This window comes from Natrix helvetica, assembly GCF_964273705.1.
Source record: "Natrix helvetica genome assembly, chromosome: 1".
Lineage (NCBI taxonomy): Eukaryota > Metazoa > Chordata > Lepidosauria > Squamata > Natricidae > Natrix > Natrix helvetica.
This window is the reverse complement of record NC_138548.1, coordinates 18,333,109-18,360,112: the sequence shown is the minus strand read 5'-3', so window position 1 is coordinate 18,360,112 and position 27,004 is coordinate 18,333,109. Positions and strand designations below refer to the sequence as shown.

The following is a 27,004-nucleotide window of genomic DNA, read 5'->3' as shown; positions in this document are numbered from 1 at the left end:
AGTCTTGGGTTGCATCAATTCTGATATCTTTGACTGTGTAGCTGGACTAGACGTTGCAGACGTTGGAGCAGAAGTAGCAAAGCCAGGCTTTCCAGGAGGTGGTCTTTTTGGAGACATGGTTTATGAAGCAAGGAGATCAGTCAAAGTAGAGACTGGGCAGCTGGAGAGGTAGAGCAGGCAGGCGAATTCAGAAGGCAGAGGATCCAAACAGATGGGGATTTCTTTAGTCACTCTAGCAGTAGATGAAAGTTTTTTTTCTCCAAAGAGTTCAGAAAGTAGCAAGCCACAAGAAATTCCTCTGGGTGACTCGGAGACAAAGACCGGAAGCCTGAATTTTAAAGGTGGAGTCAGGTTTCACAGTTCATGAAGACAACGGAAGTGTGCCATCTTGCCCTGCCAGCTTTGGGCTCAGAGGCATAGTAAAATTTTTAAAAGTTCAAAAAGTTCTCAGTTCATCCATTAGTTCTGGAGCTAGGTCGAATGAAAATCACTTTTATAGGGGTGAGGCATCATTAGTTGGCTCTCCCCCCTCCTCCTCTCTGGGGATGGAAGGAAAGTCTTTTCAAGCCGCTTGTCCGAGGGAGGGGGAGAAATCCCCCTCCCTCTAGCCGCACCTCTAGCAGGGATCCGAAAGTTTAACTTTTTAAAAGTGCTGAAAAGTTCATCAATTCAAAAGCGAAGGAATGCAGAAAGGAAGCCTCTCACCATACTGCCGCTGCTTCGTTCGGAAGTGTGTTCTCCGATCGGCATGGGGCGAGACGCGTGCGCACGCACGTCCTCCAAAACTGCTCCCCGATGCCTAGAACGAAGCGGAGGAGCCCCCGCCAGCCGCCGCCGACGCCAGGACCCTCCGCGAGCCGTTCCTTCGGCAAGACGCCCCTCCAAGGCGTCTTGTGCCCCCCCAGAAGCGGGGGAAGCCCACCGGGAGAGCTGGAGCAGGCAGCGATCTGCCTGTCGCCGTAGCCGCCGGAACCGGAAGTCGAAGCCCTTTAAATTTTCAATACATCCTGCAGAGTTTTCATTTTAATGTGTTATGAAATAGATACTGTCCTGTCAATCTAAATAAAATAATTCTTTCTTTCTTTTTTTGAGCAACTGGATTTTCGTCAGAGACTTTATCATTAAGATTATCAACTCTTTTTTTTTTAGCAAGACATTATTCAAATATTTAATTTAATTAATTTAATTTAATTTATTAAATTTATAGACCGTCCCCTCTCCCCAAAGGGACTCGGGGCGGTGTACAGACCACAATAAAACAATATACAAACTTAGATAATTATAAATATCCATTAAAACAAATTATATGATAGGCTGTACAGTTATAGTTAAAAATTAAAACAACCTAAAAAAATCTATCCCTAAACATTTAAAATTTAAAATATAGGCTAGAGGGACACAAAAGCTACAGTTAGGCCAGGCCACTGGTGGGCATGTTGTGTCTTTGTAAAAAGATAGATTATAATTTGCTGCAAAGTTACAATACAGTGCATGGTAGCTGGGTCACATCAACGGACATTTTGAGTTTGTAATTAGGCTCTGTGATGGCAGCTGATGTAGTCCAACAGTATTGAAGGGGACAAGGGTAGAGATATGCATAAGATAACTGCATAAGCCATTGTAGTCTTCTTCCGATTTATATGGCACTACAAAACAAGCATGGCAGAAATGATGCCCAAATGCCAGGCTAATGGGTTTTTCAGAAGCCTCTTTGCGGGCTGTAGTTGGAAATCGGATGCTGGAGTAAATAGAGCAGGGGTGTCAAACTCAATTTCATTGAAGGCCGCATCAGGGTTATGTTTGACCTCGGGGGGGGGCAGTGTGGGCATGGCCAGCTCGACATCACTTGTGTCAGGGGCGCCTTTGATGGCCCGAGCACTCTGCCAGCAAAAACAGACTCCAGAGTTCCGTTTTCAGCTGGGATGGTCTCCTACAACTCTCTCAGGAGAGCCGCAACCTCCATTTTTGCTGGCAGGAAGCACTGTGGGCCAGTCCTTTGCTGTTTTCAGGGTGGCTCCACGGGCCAGATCTAAGCACCCCATAAGCCAGATCTTCCCCAGCCCTTGAGTTTGACATGTACTCCCTCTCCACAATAACCCTCTAGGGTAAGTTGTGCTGGGAGAGAAGGACAGGCCTTAATTCAGCCAATGAGCTTCCATAGCTGCACAAGGATTAATACTTGGATCTCCCTGCTTCTAGTGTAGGTTCTTCCCCACTACACCTGATGGCTCCTGAGTAGAGGAATGGGCCAAAATCAGCCAATGAGCTGTCACAGTGCAGCGGCAATTATATCTGCTTCTAGCCTAGAATCCGCTTCTAGAATCTGCATGCAGTTTTGGTCCGCTTCTAGATTCTGCATGCAGTTTTGGTCTGCATGCAGCTGGGTCACCATGATGTAAAAAAGATGTTGAGACTCTAGAAAGAGTCAGAGAAGAGCAACAAATATAATTAGGGGATGGGAGGCTAAAACATATGAAGAACAGTTTAAGGAACTGGGTATGTCTAGTTTAATGAAAAGAAGAACTAGGGGTGACACAACAGCAATCTTCCGATATCCAAGAGGGTGCCCCATGAAAGGGGGTCAACCTATTCTCCAAAGCACCTGAAGGCAGGACAAGAAGCAATCTGTGGAAACTGGTCAAGGAGAGAAGCAACTTAGAACTGAGGAGAATTTCCTGACAGTTAGAACAATTAATCAGTGGAACAGCTTGCCTCCAGAAGTTGTGAATGCCCCAACACTGGAAGTCTTTAAGAAGATGTTGGATAGCCATTTGTCTGAAGTGGTGTAGGGTTTGCTGCCTAAGCAGTGGTTTGGACTAGAAGACCTCTAAGGTCCCTTCCAGCTCTGTTGTTCTATTCTATTCTATTCTATTCTATTCTATTCTATTCTATTCTATTCTATTCTATTCTATTCTATTCTATTCTATTCTATTCTATCTAGCCCAGCACGTTCCAGGGCCATCTTAACATCATTATGGGCCCCGGCCAAAGCAGTGTACTGGGGCCCCTACGACAACTACTCACAGGAATAAAAATGTAAATGGTTGATAAAATGAAACATATATTTGCATGTTAGTACGGTATAATGCAGTAAAATGTAATAAATATGTTGCTGTAGTTATATGATACAAGGTGCATTGAAGTGTTAACATACACATATTAGTATGGGGCCCCTATGCTCATGGGGCACATGGGCAAGTGCCCATCAGGCCCATGCGTTAAGACATCCCTTTTGCCACTACACCTGATTGGCTCTTGGACTGAGATGGAGAGACTAGCCCAAAGTCAGTCAATGAGCTTCCACGGCTGAGCGGGGGAGATTAGCATCTGAGTTTCTCTGCTTCTTATCCAGCATCTTCTTCAATAACAGCTGGTAAAATTCCATTTCAATCTGGCCAGTGGGCGCTGTTATTATTTTTTAATGGCAGTGCTTTGTTATAATGAATCTTAAACGGCTGGGTTTTATGGCCTTCAATTTACCTGATTGATCCCTTGAGAGCTCTGGTTGGTAGCAAGAGAGCCTTCTGGTTTAATAAATCAAGTCTTCCCGTGATTCCACTGATGGAGCAGACAGCCTGCTTAAGGGGGGGGGGGGCAATTTGTTTTAAATGTATGTGTATCAACGTATTTTTATGACTGTAAGTCACCAAGAGTTACCCTATAGTAAGATTGGCAGCCAATAAATTGTATAAATAATACAATCCCCTCCCGAAACAAACAAACAAACAAACAAACACACACACACACACACACACACACACACACACACACACACACACACTCTCTCTCTTATAATCAGCTTTGATTGTTATCCTGAGGATGAATAAGGAGCCTTCAGAGAACTCCCTTTTAATTCCATCTCCATTTGGGGATTACAGCCACTCATCTACCCGATCTGCCAATCAAAACCTGTAAAGCTATTTAATAAATGATGCAGCTGGATTTCCAACCAGGACTGGATGGTTTAGCTGACTAGGTTAAACCCAGTCAGAATATAGTAGGTCTAGGAGTGTTTTCTAGAGCCAGTGAGGTATACAGTATATTATTCAGTAAGCCACTGCTTAACCACAAGGTATAAAAATATTATTTTTTATTTGAACTTGTGGTTTTCTTCACAGATCCGCAGATGAAAAATGACTCTGAGGCAGCCAAGACAAAAGGACCGAATAAACATAAAAAAAGGATAAGAGCCAGGACACGTCTTGATGAAAAAACAGTCGGTGGGTCATCTTTTTTAAAATATAAGGGCTAATTCATGATTTAAAGACCTAAGGATACACAGGGCTGCCCACAAGAATGGCAAAGAGTGAATATGGTGGCTGTGACTGGGCAAGCAAAGGCCCACCCCTTTTTAATGTTTGTGATGTCATACGTATAAAAAAGGGGCAGGGTTTTGATTGAAGTTGTGGCCACCATCTTGACTTTTTTGACCTCCCCGGTGGACACTCCTGGTGTTGCAAGCTACACTTCATCCCCAGCATTCTATTGCCTTCTGTCTTTTGTTTAGTTCTTCTTAATTCTGCTTTGATTCCTTCTTAATTGTGCTTAGACTAGAAAAGAACATAGATAATTCTAAAATTGGAATTGATAGCTTTCTGGGTTGGTGGTTTTTTTTTTTTTTTTTTTTGCAATTCTCCTTCTCCTCTTATAAAACATGGCTCTGAAATCATGAAAAGGTTAAGCTTTATTTTCAACAAAAGCTTTACCGCTGAAGTTTTAGCATTTAGGAAAAAATTCATTACAGGTAGTCCTCAATTTACAATCTCAATTGAGCCCAACATTTATGTTGCCAAGGAAGACAGTTGGTGAGTTTTGTCCCATTTTATGACCCTTCTTGTCACAGTTGTTAAATGAATTACTCCCATTGTTAAGTTACTAGTATGGTTGTTAGTATATCTGGCTTCCCCATTGACTTTGGTTGTCAAAAAGCCACAGGTGACCACATGACTACAATTGTCAAGTGTCTGAATTCTGAACATGTGGTCTGCTGCAATGGCTGTAAGTGAAAAACGGTCATAAGTCGATTTTTTCAGTGACTTTTATAACGGTCACTAAATGAATGTAAGTTGAGGACTACCTTTACAGTAAGAATCTGGGTTAACAATTGTTGTGTTTGCATAATATATGACTGAACCACAAGTCCTTAGCTTATACAATTGATACAACAACTGATTTCTTTCGACACCATTGCTTATAATTATATTTTCTATATTTTAGTTGTCGTGAGACACCCCAAGTTGTGGGTAACTGAGCATCATATAAACTTGAAACAGAAATGAAGTGGAGAAAACTCATTTGAAAACTACCGCTTCTGCCCTTCTCAGTGCATATTATGAATCTATATTTTTCCTCCCTTGTTTTGATCCCTTGAAATCTGTGTCCTAATAAATGGGGATTCTTGATTTCTCGATGTACCCATCTGTGAAATGGGCCTCTTTCTGGATGGCCTGGTGTGGAAAGCCCTGTTGTAGAGTAGCAGCCCTCCGCACGCTGCAAAGAGTCACGGGCATCTTTTTCCTCCTCTTCTACCTGCAGGAGAATGGACCTCTTGGTTCAATGTGGACCATCCTGGAGGCGAAGGGGATTTCGAGACATTGGAGGCCATCCGTTTCTACTACCCCGAGCGCATCTGTGCCCGGCCCCTCTCTATCCAAGCCCGGACTACTAAGTGGGAGCTGCCCAAGGAAGTGGGAGAAGTTGTGCGCTTCAGTCCCCAAGAAGGCTTCCACTGCTTCAACAAAGAGCAGCTCAGCAATAGGACCTGCTCCAACTATCATGTCCGATTCCTCTGCCCTGTGGGTAAGTGTGAAAACAATTTATCGGTGGAACAACTTGCCTCCAGAGATTGTGGGTGCTCCAACACTGGAAGCTTAACTGGACAACCATTTGTCTGAAATGGTATAGGACCGTGATGGGTTCGGGTTAATGTCAGATTCGGGTTAATGTCAAATAGCATCCATAATTAAATCAGAGTCCAAGGCAAAGTATTGCTCAAAGTTCCAATTTACTAAGAGAGCCATGTTGGCACATCTGGGAAAACCCGAATCTGAAAGCGTCCCAGTTTTCCCCACCTAGTTGAAAGTTCAAGGTCTTGTCCCCACGCCCACAAGCCCATCACATGGTCCAATCTCCCACTGCCATGCTGGCAGTTCCACCCATCCAGTTCTGGTCAGGTGCAGAGGTGTAGAGACAAAGGATGACCTTGGTTTTCTAGAAAGGAATTTTATTTTGGCTACATAGCATTTAACTCCGTACCATCCCCCCTCCCATTTTCCCACAATAGAAACGGCATAGTAGAATAATAGAAAGTGTGGCAGGCCAAAGATCCAAAAGGGAATATGGCTACAGGCCTGACACCGGCACACATGCCAGAGGTGGCGTGCAGAGTCCTCTCTGTGGGCACGGGCGCCATTGCCAGTTGCTCTTCTGGTTTCCGGCACCGGCATGCACACCGGCCACTTGGTCTTTGGGTTTCCGGTGCTCTGGTGCACTTGAAGACCAGCTGGCCAGCACGCATGCGTGAGCGTTCCAGTTTGGGAACTCGGTGCTGAAAAGGTTCGCCATCACTGTTATAGGAGGTTGGTATAGGAATTGGTGCAGGACCTCCAAAAGTTGTGGGTGCTCTCACACTGGAGGTTTTTAAGAAGAGACTGGACAACCATTTGTCTGAAATGTTATAGGGCAGTGATGGCGAACCTATGGCACGCGTTACACAGGTGGCACGCAGAGCCATTTGTCAGGGCACGCGAGGCGCTGCCCTGTCAGCTGGCCAGCGCGCATGCACGCGCTGGCCAGCTGAGTTCACCCTTTTTTAAAGCCATTTTTCACCCTCCCCAGGCTCTAGAGCCTTATATGAGCCTGGGGAGGGCGAAAAGAACCATCCCCGCTTCCCCCCCGAGGCCCCCCGGAGGCTTCATGAGCTTCCCTGAAGCCCCCGGAGCGCAAAAAACTGACCCTCCGGGCAAACCGGAAGTTTGGGAATGGACTTCTGGTTTGCTCGGAGGGTCATTTTGACTGCTCCGCAGGCTTCAGGGAAGCTTCCTGAAGGTCCCTGAAGCCTCTAGAGGGCTTCCGGGGGGGCGGCGGAGGCTGTTTTCGCCCTCCCCAGGCTCCTATAAAGCCTCTGGAGCCTGGGGTGGGCAAAAAGAGCATGCAAAAAATGGAGGGGAGCACCTGTAGTGCGTGGATGCAAAAAATGGGGAGGGGGTTGCACATTGCATTATGGGTGCAGCACGCCTGCACACTCCCCCCCTGCGCTCCCCCCACTTATGGCACGCGAGCCAAAAAGGTTCGCCATCGCTGTTATAGGGTTTCCTGGTTGAGCAGGTTGGACAAGGTCCCTTCCAATGCTGTTATTCTGTTATTAGGGATCTCCTGCTGGAGCCAGGGGTTGGACTAGAAGACCTCCAAGGTTCCTTTCAACTCTGTTATTTTGTCATTCTGTCTGATGTTTATGGCTATGCAGGGGTCGGTCCACACATCATCCGCACCACCCGTCCGCACATCATCAAGATGAAGAGCGAGAGGAGGACTTCTGGAAGTTGAAGTCCACAAGTCTTAAAGCTATCAAGTTTGAACACCCCTGGGGGTTTTTTTCTAAAGGGTTAGGGGTGCAAGGGTCTTGTAACTTGACAGCTTTAAGACTTGCATGCTTCAAATGCCAGAGTTTCTAAGCCAACATTTTGGTTGCCAAGCAAGAGCGTTGTTAAGTGAGTTTCACCACATTTTATAAGTTGGCCACACCCACCTAGTCAGCCAAGTCACTCCCACTCAGTCACATGGCTGGCAAGCCACTCCCACCTGGTCACATGGCCAACAAGCCACTCCCACAAAGCAGGCCACACCTACAGAAGAGGTTCTAAAAAAATTTGAAACCCACCACTGTGGCCATGGCATAAAAAGTATGAAAAAACTAGGCTTTCTTGAGCAGCCCAGGATAATTGACAAGGCAACTGATAGCAGTCATTTAATTAGTTGTGTTATTAATTATTCCCCAAATTCTGGCAACTCAGGGAGATCTGGAGGTACAGACAATTTTAAAAGCAGGTTTTGGTCATTAAATTGCCTACAAGCATCCCACTGTTTCTTGGATGCATAATGACAGCCAAGTGTATCTCCCTCCTAATAGTACTTACCCTTTGCCCCCAAAAAGTAAGCAAAGAAATATGGGTGAATACCACTTAGTTTTTCATTTGTACACAAAGAAACAAACAATATATCTAGCCTGCATTCTTTTCAATAAGTAGTTGTCCTTCGTGACTCTTTGTAAAGCTCACTTTGCCTTCAGAGCCAAAAACAGAGGATAAATAAATAGGGTTTTAAGCAGTTTTTATTTTTTGATGCTGTTAACAATGTCCAGGATTATTTTTGACATTTTTTTTGTATTGAGTGTTTTTTTTGGGGGGGGGGAGGGGGCGGAGATTGGGACTTTTAAGTTTGTAAGCCACCTAGAGATATAGCAGTAAGAGAGTTAGCAAAAATAAAAATAATAAAATAAACAATAAAATAAAATATAAAAATAAAATTAAAAATAATAAAATAAGCAATGTTAAAATAAAAATAATAAAATAAAAATAATAAAATAAACGATAATAAAATAAACAATAAAACAATAAAACAAATACATGATAAAGTAATTAATAAAATAAAAAAGATGAAATAAAATAAATTAATAAATAAATAAAATAAAGCAATTGGGCTCTAGGTCCGTGATAATGAACCTATGGCATGCATGCCCAAAGTGGCACGCGGAGCCATGTTGGCTGGCACGCGCAGCGTCGCCTGTTCAGCTGTTTTTTTTTAACATGCGGCAGTGCCGAAAACAGGAAGAGCTGGTCTTCCGGTTTCCGTTGTGCGCATGCATGCCGTGCAGCTGATCTACGTGCGTGCATGTATGCATGCACGCCAATAACCAAAGACAAGCTTGCTGGTGCACGTGTGCACTGAAAACGAAAAGTTCATTTTCTGCAGCGTGCATGCCCACTAGGCAGCTTCTCTTCTGGGGCAGGTCCCCAATGCATGTGGGTGTGCATTCTCTTTTGGCACTGGGTTCACCACCAATGCTCTGGGTCCTTCAACATAACACAATCTATGCTCACCACCACTGCTCTGGGTCCTTCAACATAACACAATCTATGTTCCCCACCACTGCTTTGGTCCTTCAACATAAGATAATCTATGTTCACCACCACTGCTCTGGGTCCTTCAACATAACACAATCTATGTTCCCCACCACTGCTCTGGGTCCTTCAACCACAATCACAATCTATGTTCACCACCACTGCTCTGGGTCCTTCAACATAAGATAATCTATATTCACCACCACTGCTCTGGGTCCTTCAACATAACACAATCTATGTTCCCCACCACTGCTCTGGGTCCTTCAACATAACACAATCTATGTTCCCCACCACTGCTCTGGGTCCTTCAACATAACACAATCTATGTTCCCCACCACTGCTTTGGTCCTTCAACATAAGATAATTTATGTTCACCACCACTGCTTTGGTCCTTCAACATAAGATAATCTATGTTCCCCACCACTGCTCTGGGTCCTTCAACCACAATCACAATCTATGTTCACCACCACTGCTCTGGGTCCTTCAACATAACACAATCTATGCTCACCACCACTGCTCTGGGTCCTTCAACATAACACAATCTATGTTCACCACCACTGCTCTGGGTCCTTCAACATAACACAATCTATGTTCCCCACCACTGCTCTGGGTCCTTCAACCACAATCACAATCTATGTTCACCACCACTGCTTTGGTCCTTCAACATAAGATAATCTATGTTCACCACCACTGCTCTGGGTCCTTCAACATAACACAATCTATGTTCCCCACCACTGCTCTGGGTCCTTCAACCACAATCACAATCTATGTTCACCACCACTGCTCTGGGTCCTTCAACATAAGATAATCTATGTTCACCACCACTGCTCTGGGTCCTTCAACATAACACAATCTATGTTCCCCACCACTGCTCTGGGTCCTTCAACATAACACAATCTATGTTCCCCACCACTGCTCTGGGTCCTTCAACATAACACAATCTATGTTCCCCACCACTGCTTTGGTCCTTCAACATAAGATAATCTATGTTCCCCACCACTGCTCTGGGTCCTTCAACCACAACCACAATCTATGTTCACCACCACTGCTCTGGGTCCTTCAACATAACACAATCTATGCTCACCACCACTGCTCTGGGTCCTTCAACATAACACAATCTATGTTCCCCACCACTGCTCTGGGTCCTTCAACCACAATCACAATCTATGTTCACCACCACTGCTCTGGGTCCTTCAACATAAGATAATCTATGTTCACCACCACTGCTCTGGGTCCTTCAACATAACACAATCTATGTTCCCCACCACTGCTCTGGGTCCTTCAACATAACACATTCTATGTTCCCCACCACTGCTCTGGGTCCTTCAACATAACACAATCTATGTTCCCCACCACTGCTTTGGTCCTTCAACATAAGATAATCTATGTTCACCACCACTGCTCTGGGTCCTTCAACATAACACAATCTATGTTCACCACCACTGCTCTGGGTCCTTCAACCACAATCACAATCTATGTTCACCACCACTGCTCTGGGTCCTTCAACATAAGATAATCTATGTTCCCCACCACTGCTCTGGGTCCTTCAACATAACACAATCTATGCTCACCACCACTGCTCTGGGTCCTTCAACATAACACAATCTATGTTCACCACCACTGCTCTGGGTCCTTCAACATAACACAATCTATGTTCCCCACCACTGCTCTGGGTCCTTCAACCACAATCACAATCTATGTTCACCACCACTGCTCTGGGTCCTTCAACATAAGATAATCTATGTTCACCACCACTGCTCTGGGTCCTTCAACATAACACAATCTATGTTCCCCACCACTGCTCTGGGTCCTTCAACATAACACAATCTATGTTCCCCACCACTGCTTTGGTCCTTCAACATAAGATAATCTATGTTCACCACCACTGCTCTGGGTCCTTCAACATAACACAATCTATGTTCCCCACCACTGCTCTGGGTCCTTCAACCACAATCACAATCTATGTTCACCACCACTGCTCTGGGTCCTTCAACATAAGATAATCTATGTTCACCACCACTGCTCTGGGTCCTTCAACATAACACAATCTATGTTCCCCACCACTGCTCTGGGTCCTTCAACATAACACAATCTATGTTCCCCACCACTGCTCTGGGTCCTTCAACATAACACAATCTATGTTCCCCACCACTGCTTTGGTCCTTCAACATAAGATAATTTATGTTCACCACCACTGCTTTGGTCCTTCAACATAAGATAATCTATGTTCCCCACCACTGCTCTGGGTCCTTCAACCACAATCACAATCTATGTTCACCACCACTGCTCTGGGTCCTTCAACATAACACAATCTATGCTCAAGACCACTGCTCTGGGTCCTTCAACATAACACAATCTATGTTCACCACCACTGCTCTGGGTCCTTCAACATAACACAATCTATGTTCCCCACCACTGCTCTGGGTCCTTCAACCACAATCACAATCTATGTTCACCACCACTGCTTTGGTCCTTCAACATAAGATAATCTATGTTCACCACCACTGCTCTGGGTCCTTCAACATAACACAATCTATGTTCCCCACCACTGCTCTGGGTCCTTCAACCACAATCACAATCTATGTTCACCACCACTGCTCTGGGTCCTTCAACATAAGATAATCTATGTTCACCACCACTGCTCTGGGTCCTTCAACATAACACAATCTATGTTCCCCACCACTGCTCTGGGTCCTTCAACATAACACAATCTATGTTCCCCACCACTGCTCTGGGTCCTTCAACATAACACAATCTATGTTCCCCACCACTGCTTTGGTCCTTCAACATAAGATAATCTATGTTCCCCACCACTGCTCTGGGTCCTTCAACCACAACCACAATCTATGTTCACCACCACTGCTCTGGGTCCTTCAACATAACACAATCTATGCTCACCACCACTGCTCTGGGTCCTTCAACATAACACAATCTATGTTCCCCACCACTGCTCTGGGTCCTTCAACCACAATCACAATCTATGTTCACCACCACTGCTCTGGGTCCTTCAACATAACATAATCTATGTTCACCACCACTGCTCTGGGTCCTTCAACATAACACAATCTATGTTCCCCACCACTGCTCTGGGTCCTTCAACATAACACAATCTATGTTCCCCACCACTGCTCTGGGTCCTTCAACATAACACAATCTATGTTCCCCACCACTGCTTTGGTCCTTCAACATAAGATAATCTATGTTCACCACCACTGCTCTGGGTCCTTCAACATAACACAATCTATGTTCACCACCACTGCTCTGGGTCCTTCAACCACAATCACAATCTATGTTCACCACCACTGCTCTGGGTCCTTCAACATAAGATAATCTATGTTCCCCACCACTGCTCTGGGTCCTTCAACATAACACAATCTATGCTCACCACCACTGCTCTGGGTCCTTCAACATAACACAATCTATGTTCACCACCACTGCTCTGGGTCCTTCAACATAACACAATCTATGTTCCCCACCACTGCTCTGGGTCCTTCAACCACAATCACAATCTATGTTCACCACCACTGCTCTGGGTCCTTCAACATAAGATAATCTATGTTCACCACCACTGCTCTGGGTCCTTCAACATAACACAATCTATGTTCCCCACCACTGCTCTGGGTCCTTCAACATAACACAATCTATGTTCCCCACCACTGCTCTGGGTCCTTCAACATAACACAATCTATGTTCCCCACCACTGCTTTGGTCCTTCAACATAAGATAATCTATGTTCACCACCACTGCTCTGGGTCCTTCAACCACAATCACAATCTATGTTCACCACCACTGCTCTGGGTCCTTCAACATAAGATAATCTATGTTCCCCACCACTGCTCTGGGTCCTTCAACATAACACAATCTATGCTCACCACCACTGCTCTGGGTCCTTCAACATAACACAATCTATGTTCACCACCACTGCTCTGGGTCCTTCAACATAACACAATCTATGTTCCCCACCACTGCTCTGGGTCCTTCAACCACAATCACAATCTATGTTCACCACCACTGCTCTGGGTCCTTCAACATAAGATAATCTATGTTCACCACCACTGCTCTGGGTCCTTCAACATAACACAATCTATGTTCCCCACCACTGCTCTGGGTCCTTCAACATAACACAATCTATGTTCCCCACCACTGCTCTGGGTCCTTCAACATAACACAATCTATGTTCCCCACCACTGCTTTGGTCCTTCAACATAAGATAATCTATGTTCACCACCACTGCTCTGGGTCCTTCAACCACAATCACAATCTATGTTCACCACCACTGCTCTGGGTCCTTCAACATAAGATAATCTATGTTCCCCACCACTGCTTTGGTCCTTCAACATAACACAATCTATGCTCACCACCACTGCTCTGGGTCCTTCAACATAACACAATCTATGTTCACCACCACTGCTCTGGGTCCTTCAACATAACACAATCTATGTTCCCCACCACTGCTCTGGGTCCTTCAACCACAATCACAATCTATGTTCACCACCACTGCTCTGGGTCCTTCAACATAAGATAATCTATGTTCACCACCACTGCTCTGGATCCTTCAACATAACACAATCTATGTTCCCCACCACTGCTCTGGGTCCTTCAACATAACACAATCTATGTTCCCCACCACTGCTCTGGGTCCTTCAACATAACACAATCTATGTTCCCCACCACTGCTTTGGTCCTTCAACATAAGATAATCTATGTTCACCACCACTGCTCTGGGTCCTTCAACATAAGATAATCTATGTTCACCACCACTGCTCTGGGTCCTTCAACATAACACAATCTATGTTCACCACCACTGCTCTGGGTCCTTCAACATAAGATAATCTATGTTCCCCACCACTGCTCTGGGTCCTTCAACATAACACAATCTATGCTCACCACCACTGCTCTGGGTCCTTCAACCACAATCACAATCTATGTTCACCACCACTGCTCTGGGTCCTTCAACATAAGATAATCTATGTTCCCCACCACTGCTCTGGGTCCTTCAACATAACACAATCTATGCTCACCACCACTGCTCTGGGTCCTTCAACATAACACAATCTATGTTCACCACCACTGCTCTGGGTCCTTCAACATAACACAATCTATGTTCCCCACCACTGCTCTGGGTCCTTCAACCACAATCACAATCTATGTTCACCACCACTGCTCTGGGTCCTTCAACATAAGATAATCTATGTTCACCACCACTGCTCTGGGTCCTTCAACATAACACAATCTATGTTCCCCACCACTGCTCTGGGTCCTTCAACATAACACAATCTATGTTCCCCACCACTGCTCTGGGTCCTTCAACATAACACAATCTATGTTCCCCACCACTGCTTTGGTCCTTCAACATAAGATAATCTATGTTCACCACCACTGCTCTGGGTCCTTCAACCACAATCACAATCTATGTTCACCACCACTGCTCTGGGTCCTTCAACATAAGATAATCTATGTTCCCCACCACTGCTTTGGTCCTTCAACATAACACAATCTATGCTCACCACCACTGCTCTGGGTCCTTCAACATAACACAATCTATGTTCACCACCACTGCTCTGGGTCCTTCAACATAACACAATCTATGTTCCCCACCACTGCTCTGGGTCCTTCAACCACAATCACAATCTATGTTCACCACCACTGCTCTGGGTCCTTCAACATAAGATAATCTATGTTCACCACCACTGCTCTGGATCCTTCAACATAACACAATCTATGTTCCCCACCACTGCTCTGGGTCCTTCAACATAACACAATCTATGTTCCCCACCACTGCTCTGGGTCCTTCAACATAACACAATCTATGTTCCCCACCACTGCTTTGGTCCTTCAACATAAGATAATCTATGTTCACCACCACTGCTCTGGGTCCTTCAACATAAGATAATCTATGTTCACCACCACTGCTCTGGGTCCTTCAACATAACACAATCTATGTTCACCACCACTGCTCTGGGTCCTTCAACCACAATCACAATCTATGTTCACCACCACTGCTCTGGGTCCTTCAACATAACACAATCTATGCTCACCACCACTGCTCTGGGTCCTTCAACATAACACAATCTATGTTCCCCACCACTGCTCTGGGTCCTTCAACATAACACAATCTATGTTCCCCACCACTGCTTTGGTCCTTCAACATAAGATAATCTATGTTCACCACCACTGCTCTGGGTCCTTCAACATAACACAATCTATGTTCACCACCACTGCTCTGGGTCCTTCAACATAACACAATCTATGCTCACCACCACTGCTCTGGGTCCTTCAACATAACACAATCTATGTTCACCACCACTGCTCTGGGTCCTTCAACATAACACAATCTATGTTCCCCACCACTGCTCTGGGTCCTTCAACCACAATCACAATCTATGTTCACCACCACTGCTCTGGGTCCTTCAACATAAGATAATCTATGTTCACCACCACTGCTCTGGGTCCTTCAACATAACACAATCTATGTTCCCCACCACTGCTCTGGGTCCTTCAACATAACACAATCTATGTTCCCCACCACTGCTCTGGGTCCTTCAACATAACACAATCTATGTTCCCCACCACTGCTTTGGTCCTTCAACATAAGATAATCTATGTTCACCACCACTGCTCTGGGTCCTTCAACCACAATCACAATCTATGTTCACCACCACTGCTCTGGGTCCTTCAACATAAGATAATCTATGTTCCCCACCACTGCTTTGGTCCTTCAACATAACACAATCTATGCTCACCACCACTGCTCTGGGTCCTTCAACATAACACAATCTATGTTCACCACCACTGCTCTGGGTCCTTCAACATAACACAATCTATGTTCCCCACCACTGCTCTGGGTCCTTCAACATAACACAATCTATGTTCCCCACCACTGCTTTGGTCCTTCAACATAAGATAATCTATGTTCACCACCACTGCTCTGGGTCCTTCAACCACAATCACAATCTATGTTCACCACCACTGCTCTGGGTCCTTCAACATAAGATAATCTATGTTCCCCACCACTGCTTTGGTCCTTCAACATAACACAATCTATGCTCACCACCACTGCTCTGGGTCCTTCAACATAACACAATCTATGTTCCCCACCACTGCTCTGGGTCCTTCAACCACAATCACAATCTATGTTCACCACCACTGCTCTGGGTCCTTCAACATAAGATAATCTATGTTCACCACCACTGCTCTGGATCCTTCAACATAACACAATCTATGTTCCCCACCACTGCTCTGGGTCCTTCAACATAACACAATCTATGTTCCCCACCACTGCTCTGGGTCCTTCAACATAACACAATCTATGTTCCCCACCACTGCTTTGGTCCTTCAACATAAGATAATCTATGTTCACCACCACTGCTCTGGGTCCTTCAACATAAGATAATCTATGTTCACCACCACTGCTCTGGGTCCTTCAACATAACACAATCTATGTTCACCACCACTGCTCTGGGTCCTTCAACCACAATCACAATCTATGTTCACCACCACTGCTCTGGGTCCTTCAACATAACACAATCTATGCTCACCACCACTGCTCTGGGTCCTTCAACATAACACAATCTATGCTCACCACCACTGCTCTGGGTCCTTCAACATAACACAATCTATGTTCCCCACCACTGCTCTGGGTCCTTCAACATAACACAATCTATGTTCCCCACCACTGCTTTGGTCCTTCAACATAAGATAATCTATGTTCACCACCACTGCTCTGGGTCCTTCAACATAAGATAATCTATGTTCACCACCACTGCTCTGGGTCCTTCAACATAACACAATCTATGTTCACCACCACTGCTCTGGGTCCTTCAACCACAATCACAATCTATGTTCACCACCACTGCTCTGGGTCCTTCAACATAACACAATCTATGCTCACCACCACTGCTCTGGGTCCTTCAACATAACACAATCTATGTTCACCACCACTGCTCTGGGTCCTTCAACATAACACAATCTATGTTCCCCACCACTGCTTTGGTCCTTCAACATAAGATAATCTATGTTCACCACCACTGCTCTGGGTCCTTCAACATAACACAATCTATGTTCACCACCACTGCTCTGGGTCCTTCAACATAACACAATCTATGCTCACCACCACTGCTCTGGGTCCTTCAACATAACACAATCTATGTTCACCACCACTGCTCTGGGTCCTTCAACATAACACAATCTATGTTCCCCACCACTGCTCTGGGTCCTTCAACCACAATCACAATCTATGTTCACCACCACTGCTCTGGGTCCTTCAACATAAGATAATCTATGTTCACCACCACTGCTCTGGGTCCTTCAACATAACACAATCTATGTTCCCCACCACTGCTCTGGGTCCTTCAACACAACATAAACTATGTTCACCATCAGTGCTCTGGGTCCTTCAACATAACACAATCTATGTTCACCACCACTGCTCTGGGTCCTTCAACATAACACAATCTATGCTCACCACCACTGCTCTGGGTCCTTCAACATAACACAATCTATGTTCACCACCACTGCTCTGGGTCCTTCAACATAACACAATCTATGTTCACCACCACTGCTCTGGGTCCTTCAACATAACACAATCTATGTTCCCCACCACTGCTTTGGTCCTTCAACATAAGATAATCTATGTTCACCACCACTGCTCTGGGTCCTTCAACATAACACAATCTATGTTCACCACCACTGCTCTGGGTCCTTCAACATAACACAATCTATGCTCACCACCACTGCTCTGGGTCCTTCAACATAACACAATCTATGTTCACCACCACTGCTCTGGGTCCTTCAACATAACACAATCTATGTTCCCCACCACTGCTCTGGGTCCTTCAACCACAATCACAATCTATGTTCACCACCACTGCTCTGGGTCCTTCAACATAAGATAATCTATGTTCACCACCACTGCTCTGGGTCCTTCAACATAACACAATCTATGTTCCCCACCACTGCTCTGGGTCCTTCAACACAACATAAACTATGTTCACCATCAGTGCTCTGGGTCCTTCAACATAACACAATCTATGTTCACCACCACTGCTCTGGGTCCTTCAACATAACACAATCTATGCTCACCACCACTGCTCTGGGTCCTTCAACATAACACAATCTATGTTCACCACCACTGCTCTGGGTCCTTCAACATAACACAATCTATGTTCACCACCACTGCTCTGGGTCCTTCAACATAACACAATCTATGTTCCCCACCACTGCTTTGGTCCTTCAACATAAGATAATCTATGTTCACCACCACTGCTCTGGGTCCTTCAACATAACACAATCTATGTTCACCACCACTGCTCTGGGTCCTTCAACATAACACAATCTATGTTCCCCACCACTGCTCTGGGTCCTTCAACACAACATAAACTATGTTCACCATCAGTGCTCTGGGTCCTTCAACATAACACAATCTATGTTCACCACCACTGCTCTGGGTCCTTCAACATAACACAATCTATGCTCACCACCACTGCTCTGGGTCCTTCAACATAACACAATCTATGTTCACCACCACTGCTCTGGGTCCTTCAACATAACACAATCTATGTTCCCCACCACTGCTCTGGGTCCTTCAACACAACATAAACTATGTTCACCATCAGTGCTCTGGGTCCTTCAACATAACACAATCTATGTTCACCACCACTGCTCTGGGTCCTTCAACATAACACAATCTATGCTCACCACCACTGCTCTGGGTCCTTCAACATAACACAATCTATGTTCACCACCACTGCTCTGGGTCCTTCAACATAACACAATCTATGTTCACCACCACTGCTCTGGGTCCTTCAACATAACACAATCTATGTTCACCACCACTGCTCTGGGTCCTTCAACCACAATCACAATCTATGTTCACCACCACTGCTCTGGGTCCTTCAACATAACACAATCTATGCTCACCACCACTGCTCTGGGTCCTTCAACATAACACAATCTATGCTCACCACCACTGCTCTGGGTCCTTCAACATAACACAATCTATGTTCCCCACCACTGCTCTGGGTCCTTCAACATAACACAATCTATGTTCCCCACCACTGCTTTGGTCCTTCAACATAAGATAATCTATGTTCACCACCACTGCTCTGGGTCCTTCAACATAAGATAATCTATGTTCACCACCACTGCTCTGGGTCCTTCAACATAACACAATCTATGTTCACCACCACTGCTCTGGGTCCTTCAACCACAATCACAATCTATGTTCACCACCACTGCTCTGGGTCCTTCAACATAACACAATCTATGCTCACCACCACTGCTCTGGGTCCTTCAACATAACACAATCTATGTTCACCACCACTGCTCTGGGTCCTTCAACATAACACAATCTATGTTCCCCACCACTGCTTTGGTCCTTCAACATAAGATAATCTATGTTCACCACCACTGCTCTGGGTCCTTCAACATAACACAATCTATGTTCACCACCACTGCTCTGGGTCCTTCAACATAACACAATCTATGCTCACCACCACTGCTCTGGGTCCTTCAACATAACACAATCTATGTTCACCACCACTGCTCTGGGTCCTTCAACATAACACAATCTATGTTCCCCACCACTGCTCTGGGTCCTTCAACCACAATCACAATCTATGTTCACCACCACTGCTCTGGGTCCTTCAACATAAGATAATCTATGTTCACCACCACTGCTCTGGGTCCTTCAACATAACACAATCTATGTTCCCCACCACTGCTCTGGGTCCTTCAACACAACATAAACTATGTTCACCATCAGTGCTCTGGGTCCTTCAACATAACACAATCTATGTTCACCACCACTGCTCTGGGTCCTTCAACATAACACAATCTATGCTCACCACCACTGCTCTGGGTCCTTCAACATAACACAATCTATGTTCACCACCACTGCTCTGGGTCCTTCAACATAACACAATCTATGTTCACCACCACTGCTCTGGGTCCTTCAACATAACACAATCTATGTTCCCCACCACTGCTTTGGTCCTTCAACATAAGATAATCTATGTTCACCACCACTGCTCTGGGTCCTTCAACATAACACAATCTATGTTCACCACCACTGCTCTGGGTCCTTCAACATAACACAATCTATGCTCACCACCACTGCTCTGGGTCCTTCAACATAACACAATCTATGTTCACCACCACTGCTCTGGGTCCTTCAACATAACACAATCTATGTTCCCCACCACTGCTCTGGGTCCTTCAACCACAATCACAATCTATGTTCACCACCACTGCTCTGGGTCCTTCAACATAAGATAATCTATGTTCACCACCACTGCTCTGGGTCCTTCAACATAACACAATCTATGTTCCCCACCACTGCTCTGGGTCCTTCAACACAACATAAACTATGTTCACCATCAGTGCTCTGGGTCCTTCAACATAACACAATCTATGTTCACCACCACTGCTCTGGGTCCTTCAACATAACACAATCTATGCTCACCACCACTGCTCTGGGTCCTTCAACATAACACAATCTATGTTCACCACCACTGCTCTGGGTCCTTCAACATAACACAATCTATGTTCACCACCACTGCTCTGGGTCCTTCAACATAACACAATCTATGTTCCCCACCACTGCTTTGGTCCTTCAACATAAGATAATCTATGTTCACCACCACTGCTCTGGGTCCTTCAACATAACACAATCTATGTTCACCACCACTGCTCTGGGTCCTTCAACATAACACAATCTATGTTCCCCACCACTGCTCTGGGTCCTTCAACACAACATAAACTATGTTCACCATCAGTGCTCTGGGTCCTTCAACATAACACAATCTATGTTCACCACCACTGCTCTGGGTCCTTCAACATAACACAATCTATGCTCACCACCACTGCTCTGGGTCCTTCAACATAACACAATCTATGTTCACCACCACTGCTCTGGGTCCTTCAACATAACACAATCTATGTTCACCACCACTGCTCTGGGTCCTTCAACATAACACAATCTATGTTCCCCACCACTGCTTTGGTCCTTCAACATAAGATAATCTATGTTCACCACCACTGCTCTGGGTCCTTCAACATAACACAATCTATGTTCACCACCACTGCTCTGGGTCCTTCAACATAACACAATCTATGCTCACCACCACTGCTCTGGGTCCTTCAACATAACACAATCTATGTTCACCACCACTGCTCTGGGTCCTTCAACATAACACAATCTATGTTCCCCACCACTGCTCTGGGTCCTTCAACCACAATCACAATCTATGTTCACCACCACTGCTCTGGGTCCTTCAACATAAGATAATCTATGTTCACCACCACTGCTCTGGGTCCTTCAACATAACACAATCTATGTTCCCCACCACTGCTCTGGGTCCTTCAACACAACATAAACTATGTTCACCATCAGTGCTCTGGGTCCTTCAACATAACACAATCTATGTTCACCACCACTGCTCTGGGTCCTTCAACATAACACAATCTATGCTCACCACCACTGCTCTGGGTCCTTCAACATAACACAATCTATGTTCACCACCACTGCTCTGGGTCCTTCAACATAACACAATCTATGTTCACCACCACTGCTCTGGGTCCTTCAACATAACACAATCTATGTTCCCCACCACTGCTTTGGTCCTTCAACATAAGATAATCTATGTTCACCACCACTGCTCTGGGTCCTTCAACATAACACAATCTATGTTCACCACCACTGCTCTGGGTCCTTCAACATAACACAATCTATGTTCACCACCACTGCTCTGGGTCCTTCAACACAACATAAACTATGTTCACCATCACTGCTCTGGGTCCTTCAACATAACATAAACTATGTTCACCATCACTGCTCTAGGTCCTTTAATATAACATAATCTATGAAGAAAATCCTTGGTCATTACCAGAGGTAGGTTGCTCCTGGTTCAGCCTGGATCGGCCGAACTGGAAATGGTGGCGGTGGGAGGCTCCACCCACCCACCCGGACAGTTGCACACACGAGTGAACCGGTAGTAGAAAAATGGAAAGCCACCTCTGGTCATCACCCAATCATCACAGTTCTAGACATAATTCTCTTCTTGAGTTTCTTTTCCCCTTAATTTGTTCTGCCCAACAGATCCTGTGCAGAAGCCGGGATGGTCAACCTGGTCTCCCTGGAGTCCCTGTTCCCAAACAGCATGTGGCCTCAGCGGTATCCAAACCAGACACCGGACCTGTCTGAAGAACTCTGCACCAGCACTGGGACCGCTGTCAAAATGCCCTGGGAAATCCATGGAACGTCGGACCTGCAGATCTGAACCCTGCCAAGGTTCGTTTTCACCCACAACCTACTTTAATTTCATATTGGGGTCAGGGTGGGGAATATGGGGATCTGGTTGCGATTAAGATATTTGTCCCAAAAGTGCTTCTAGAAAGTCCAATTGCCTCTTGAAAAAAGCACCTTTGGGACAAGCATGACCTGGATGACTGAGAATCTTCATAGGCATTTGGACAAATTTTGTATGGTTTTTCTTATTACCAAAATGGAGAAATATTTTATTACTCTTCCCTTGCCTCCATTTTTATTGCAACACCTGACATTTTCCCAGCCACATCCTGTCTCTGAATTCCAATATTATTATTTTGTTGGTGTCTTTGACTCCTGGCGACTACCTGGACAAGTCCCTTCAGTTTTCTTGACAAGATTTTGGAAGTGGTTTGCCATTGTCTCATTGCTAAGGCCAAGAGAGAATGACTGGCCCAAGGTCACCCAGACTGATTTGGGTCTAGGGCAGGCCTAGAATTCAGAGCCTCCAAGTTTCTAGCCTGATGACTTAACCACTACCCTAAACTCCAACACTGGAAGTTTTTAAAGATGTTGGATAACCATTTGTCTGAAGTTGTGTAGGGTTTCCTGCCTAAGCAGGGGGTGGACTAGAAGACCTCCAAGGTCCCTTCCAACTCTGTTATTCTAAACTGGCTCTCAAGGTCTGAAATGCCATCTAGATTATTTTTTTCTCTGTGAAGCCGCTGAATTTTTCAAGAAAGGAGAACTCTCTACTTGCCTGGGCAGTCAACACAGCTCTACCACACCCAGGCCTGGGGTCAAGACATCACCTGCAAGGAATGTCAGCAATGGCCTTGCGGTCTCCAAAGGGCCAGAGAACTTCTGTTTTTACGGGCAAAGCAATTCCTTTCTAATTAACATGATCCCTGCCAAGGTTTTCTGCCAAGTACGTTTTTGGGCAAGCATTAAACATTTTTTGTCCTGGGGATCTGACACTCGATCCTTTGTTCTGATGGGGCTAAGAGGTGAATTTGACCCTAAGTACGCACACATCTATCAACGTTGTCTAAATTCTTTGTCAAAAAAATAATAATGATCCAAAATATCAGCCCGGCACAGGGTGTTTTCGTGAAGTTGGTGATGGGGATTCCAGGGACGGCAGCTGACTTGTGATGCCCGACAAGGGGTTCCAAGTGAGAAAAGCATGTGCCACTAACAATAAAAAATTGAATAAATAAAGTTTTTCCCATTGATGCCCTGTGTGATTTGCTACTCCGTCTTTCTTCCTTCTAAACCTCGGGAGGACAAGGGGTTTAATCCTGCTAGTGTATTTATTTTATTAGATTTTTTAAAATCTCACCTTTATTACTTTTATCAACTTTAATTTGCCCAGGACAGCAAACACACCTAATTTTTTTCCCCCCACAACAACAACCTGTGAGATGGGTTGAGGCTAAAAGAGAGTAACTGGCCAAAATCCTGTTATAGTTGTGTAATGTAGCCAGTATGAAAGTGGATTTGCAGAACAACAATACTGCAGAAAGACAGCTGTGTTAATCTTTGGTAGCCAAAAATAAAGGAGTAGTTATATAGCATGTATTTTTTTTTAATAAAATGTGTTCATCAGAAAAGGTGCTATTTGACTGATTTGAGGTGTTTTGAGGCCAGTCTCTCTCCAGGATCTAATCTATATTATTGGATTAAGGTGAAGGAAAGAACTAGAAGGAATATTATTTAACCCTGCAGTTCCTAGAGCTAAAGTGGTATATCGATCGAATGAATAAAGAAGTATCATTTTGCCAAAATGTATTTATTCCTATTTATTTGCTTTCTCTTCCTAAACTTATTATTTAAATGGTTTTTTTAAAAAATATAACGTATCTTACATTAAGAAGGACTAGGGGAGACATGATAGCAGTGTTCCAATATCTCAGGGGTTGCCACAAAGAAGAGGGAGTCAAGCTATTCTCCAAAGCACCTGAGGGCAGGACAAGAAGCAATGGGTGGAAACTAATCAAGGAGAGAAGCAACTTAGAACTAAGGAGAAATTTCCTGACAGTTAGAACAATTAACCAGTGGAATAACTTGCCTCCAAAGATTGTGAATGCTCCAACACTGGAAGTTTTTAAAGAAGATGTTGCATAACCATTTGTCTGAAGTGGTGTAGTGTTTCCTGCTTAAGCAGGGAGTTGGACTGGAAGACCTCCAAGGTCCCTTCCAACTCTGTTTATTCTATTCTATTCTATTCTATTCTATTCTATTCTATTCTATTCTATTCTTCTTATGTGCTGTGTTTTGTGGGCTTAAGAGCTTGTCCCTTCCTCTTTTCCCACAGTCATTGTCACTTTTGCTACTACATTATAGTCTTGCTCTTCAGTCTTTAAATAGTTGCATGCAAAAGCCACGATTAAGATACATCCTGCTTTTAGATTTGTACAAGAAAAGTCCCAACTCAAAAGGAAATGGAATTGGGAGGGTAGAAGAAGACAAGAAAGCAGAGTTGAGCACTCATTCCTCCTTATGATTTTGTACCTCCTATTTCTTCTCCACTCAAAAGTTGGTGCTAAACATTCTTCTCCTTTGCCATTCCAATTTATCTGTCCAACATATAAAGGGACAAATAAGTATATAAATAAAAATGTATATAAACAAACACTTTGGAAAAAGTGGAAAGAAGAGCAACTAAGATGATTAAGGGCCTGAAGACAAAAGCCTATGAAGAACGGTTACAGGAATAGGGTATGGCCAGACTAGAGAAAAGAAGGACTAGGGGTGACAAAATAGCAGTGTTCCAGTATTTGAGGGGCTGCCACAAAGAAGAGGGGGGGGGTCAACTTATTTTCCAAAGCACCAGAAGGCAAGATAAGAAACTATGGATGGAAACTAATCAAGGAGAGAAGCAACCTGGAATTAAGGAGAAACTTCCCTAACAGTGAAGGCAATAAAACAGTAGAATAGCTTGCCTTCAGAAGTTGTGAATGCTCCATCACTGGAAGCTTTTAAGAAAAGACCTGTCTGAAATGGTATAGGGTCTTCTGCTTGAGCAGCGGGTTGGACTAGAAGACCTCCAAGGTCCCTTCCAGCTCTATTCGGATTGATTAAAAAAGTGATACAACTCTCCAGTGATGTTTAATAACTTGCTGGGCAGACATTCTTTTAGGGAAGAACTCCAGCATTTTCTCTGTTCAAAATGTGGATCTGGGTGGTTTTGGATTGGAGTGTCACTGCGTTAATTGTTTGCTAGCCGAACTGATGAATTGCTGCGCAGGTCACAGGCCTTATCAGCAAGTGATGTACTGCGCCTGCTCACACACATTCCAGAGACTTCTTTACCTTTTGTTCTTCTGTTCGTCTGCCAAGAAGGTGGACGATAATTTGCTCTTGTCAAAATGTAACAATTAGATAGATTTGTTTATTTTCTTATGTTTGTATTAAAGCTTGTTTTAATTAGAACTTGTTATTGGACCTTACTTTCGCTTTTCTGAAGATATGCTGTTTGGAAAAGCCGTCGGTCTAAGACCTCATTAGCTCAGGGTGAAATTTCCCCTGACATGAAGAAGCAAGCCAACTGCTTGTCTCTTTTTGCTGACCTTCTCAGGCGCAAGAATTCCTGTTCTAAAATTGGTTGGGAGAGATGTTGAACTTTTACTTGGCTTAACGCACATATTTTGTGTGTGTGTGCAGAAGTCATAGAATAAATTTGCAACAAAAAAAGAAATGTGTTTGTGGTTTGGGAGTAGAGGCTGGAGAGGAAGGAGAATAAAAACGGAACTTCTGTCCAAAAGAGCTTTGCCAATGCAAGACAGGGCAGGGTGCCTAAAGCTACCTTAATGCTTATGCTTTAAGGGGCAAAATGTTCCTTGTGCCAAGAGATCTCACATTCCAAAGTAATCTTCACATCCTTCTTTGAGGTTGGGATTACCGTGAAATCTGAAGAACATCGGTATAATATGCATTCACAATAATTATAATAAACAGGGGTGGGTTTTTTTTAGTGATGGGTTCCCATGGACCTCTGTTTTGTTTAAGGCAGGGGTGATCAAACTTGGGAACTTTAAGACTTGTGGACTTCAACTCCCAGAATTCCCCAGCCAGCCATGCTGGCTGGGGAATTCTGGGAGTTGAAGTCCACAAGTCTTAAAGTTCCCAAGTTTGGACACCCTTGGTTTAAGGAAAGTGGCATGGTATTATATGAAGACACACCTCAACTGAAACTCTTTCATGGGATTTCTAAATAAACGGGGACAAGGGTAATCCCCGAGTTTTCATGATCACGGATTTTGAAGCACAATTCTATACATGTCTCCACAGGCATATAAGCTACAGGTAATTCTCAACTTACGACCACGACTGAGCTCAAAATTTATGTTGCTAAGAAATTTGTTAAGCGAGTTTTGCCCCCTTTTTTGTTTGGACTTGTGTTGCCACATTTGTTAAGTGAATCCCAGCCGTTGTTAAACAGTTGTTAAATGAATCGGGCTTCCCCATTGACTTTGCTTGTCAGGTGGTTGCAAAAGGGGGTCACCTGACCCCGGGACAACGCAGCCTTCACAAATGTGAATCAGTTGTCAAGCATCCGAATGCAAATCAGGTGGCCAATGGGGATGGCTGCAACGGTCGTAAGTGTGAAAAATGGTCA

The 27,004-nt window shown here is 44.6% G+C and overlaps 1 protein-coding gene across 1 annotated transcript in view; it reads left to right on the top strand.

Annotated features, from left to right (window-relative positions):
* CILP2 (cartilage intermediate layer protein 2) overlaps positions 1 to 27,004 on the top strand; it is a 53,648-nt gene that overhangs the window by 8,058 nt on the left and 18,586 nt on the right. The window contains exons 2-4 of the mRNA XM_081958133.1: positions 4,119 to 4,220; positions 5,536 to 5,799; positions 22,216 to 22,407. Of these exons, the coding sequence (XP_081814259.1) occupies positions 4,119 to 4,220; positions 5,536 to 5,799; positions 22,216 to 22,407 (558 nt within the window). The remainder of the gene's footprint in view (positions 1 to 4,118; positions 4,221 to 5,535; positions 5,800 to 22,215; positions 22,408 to 27,004) is intronic.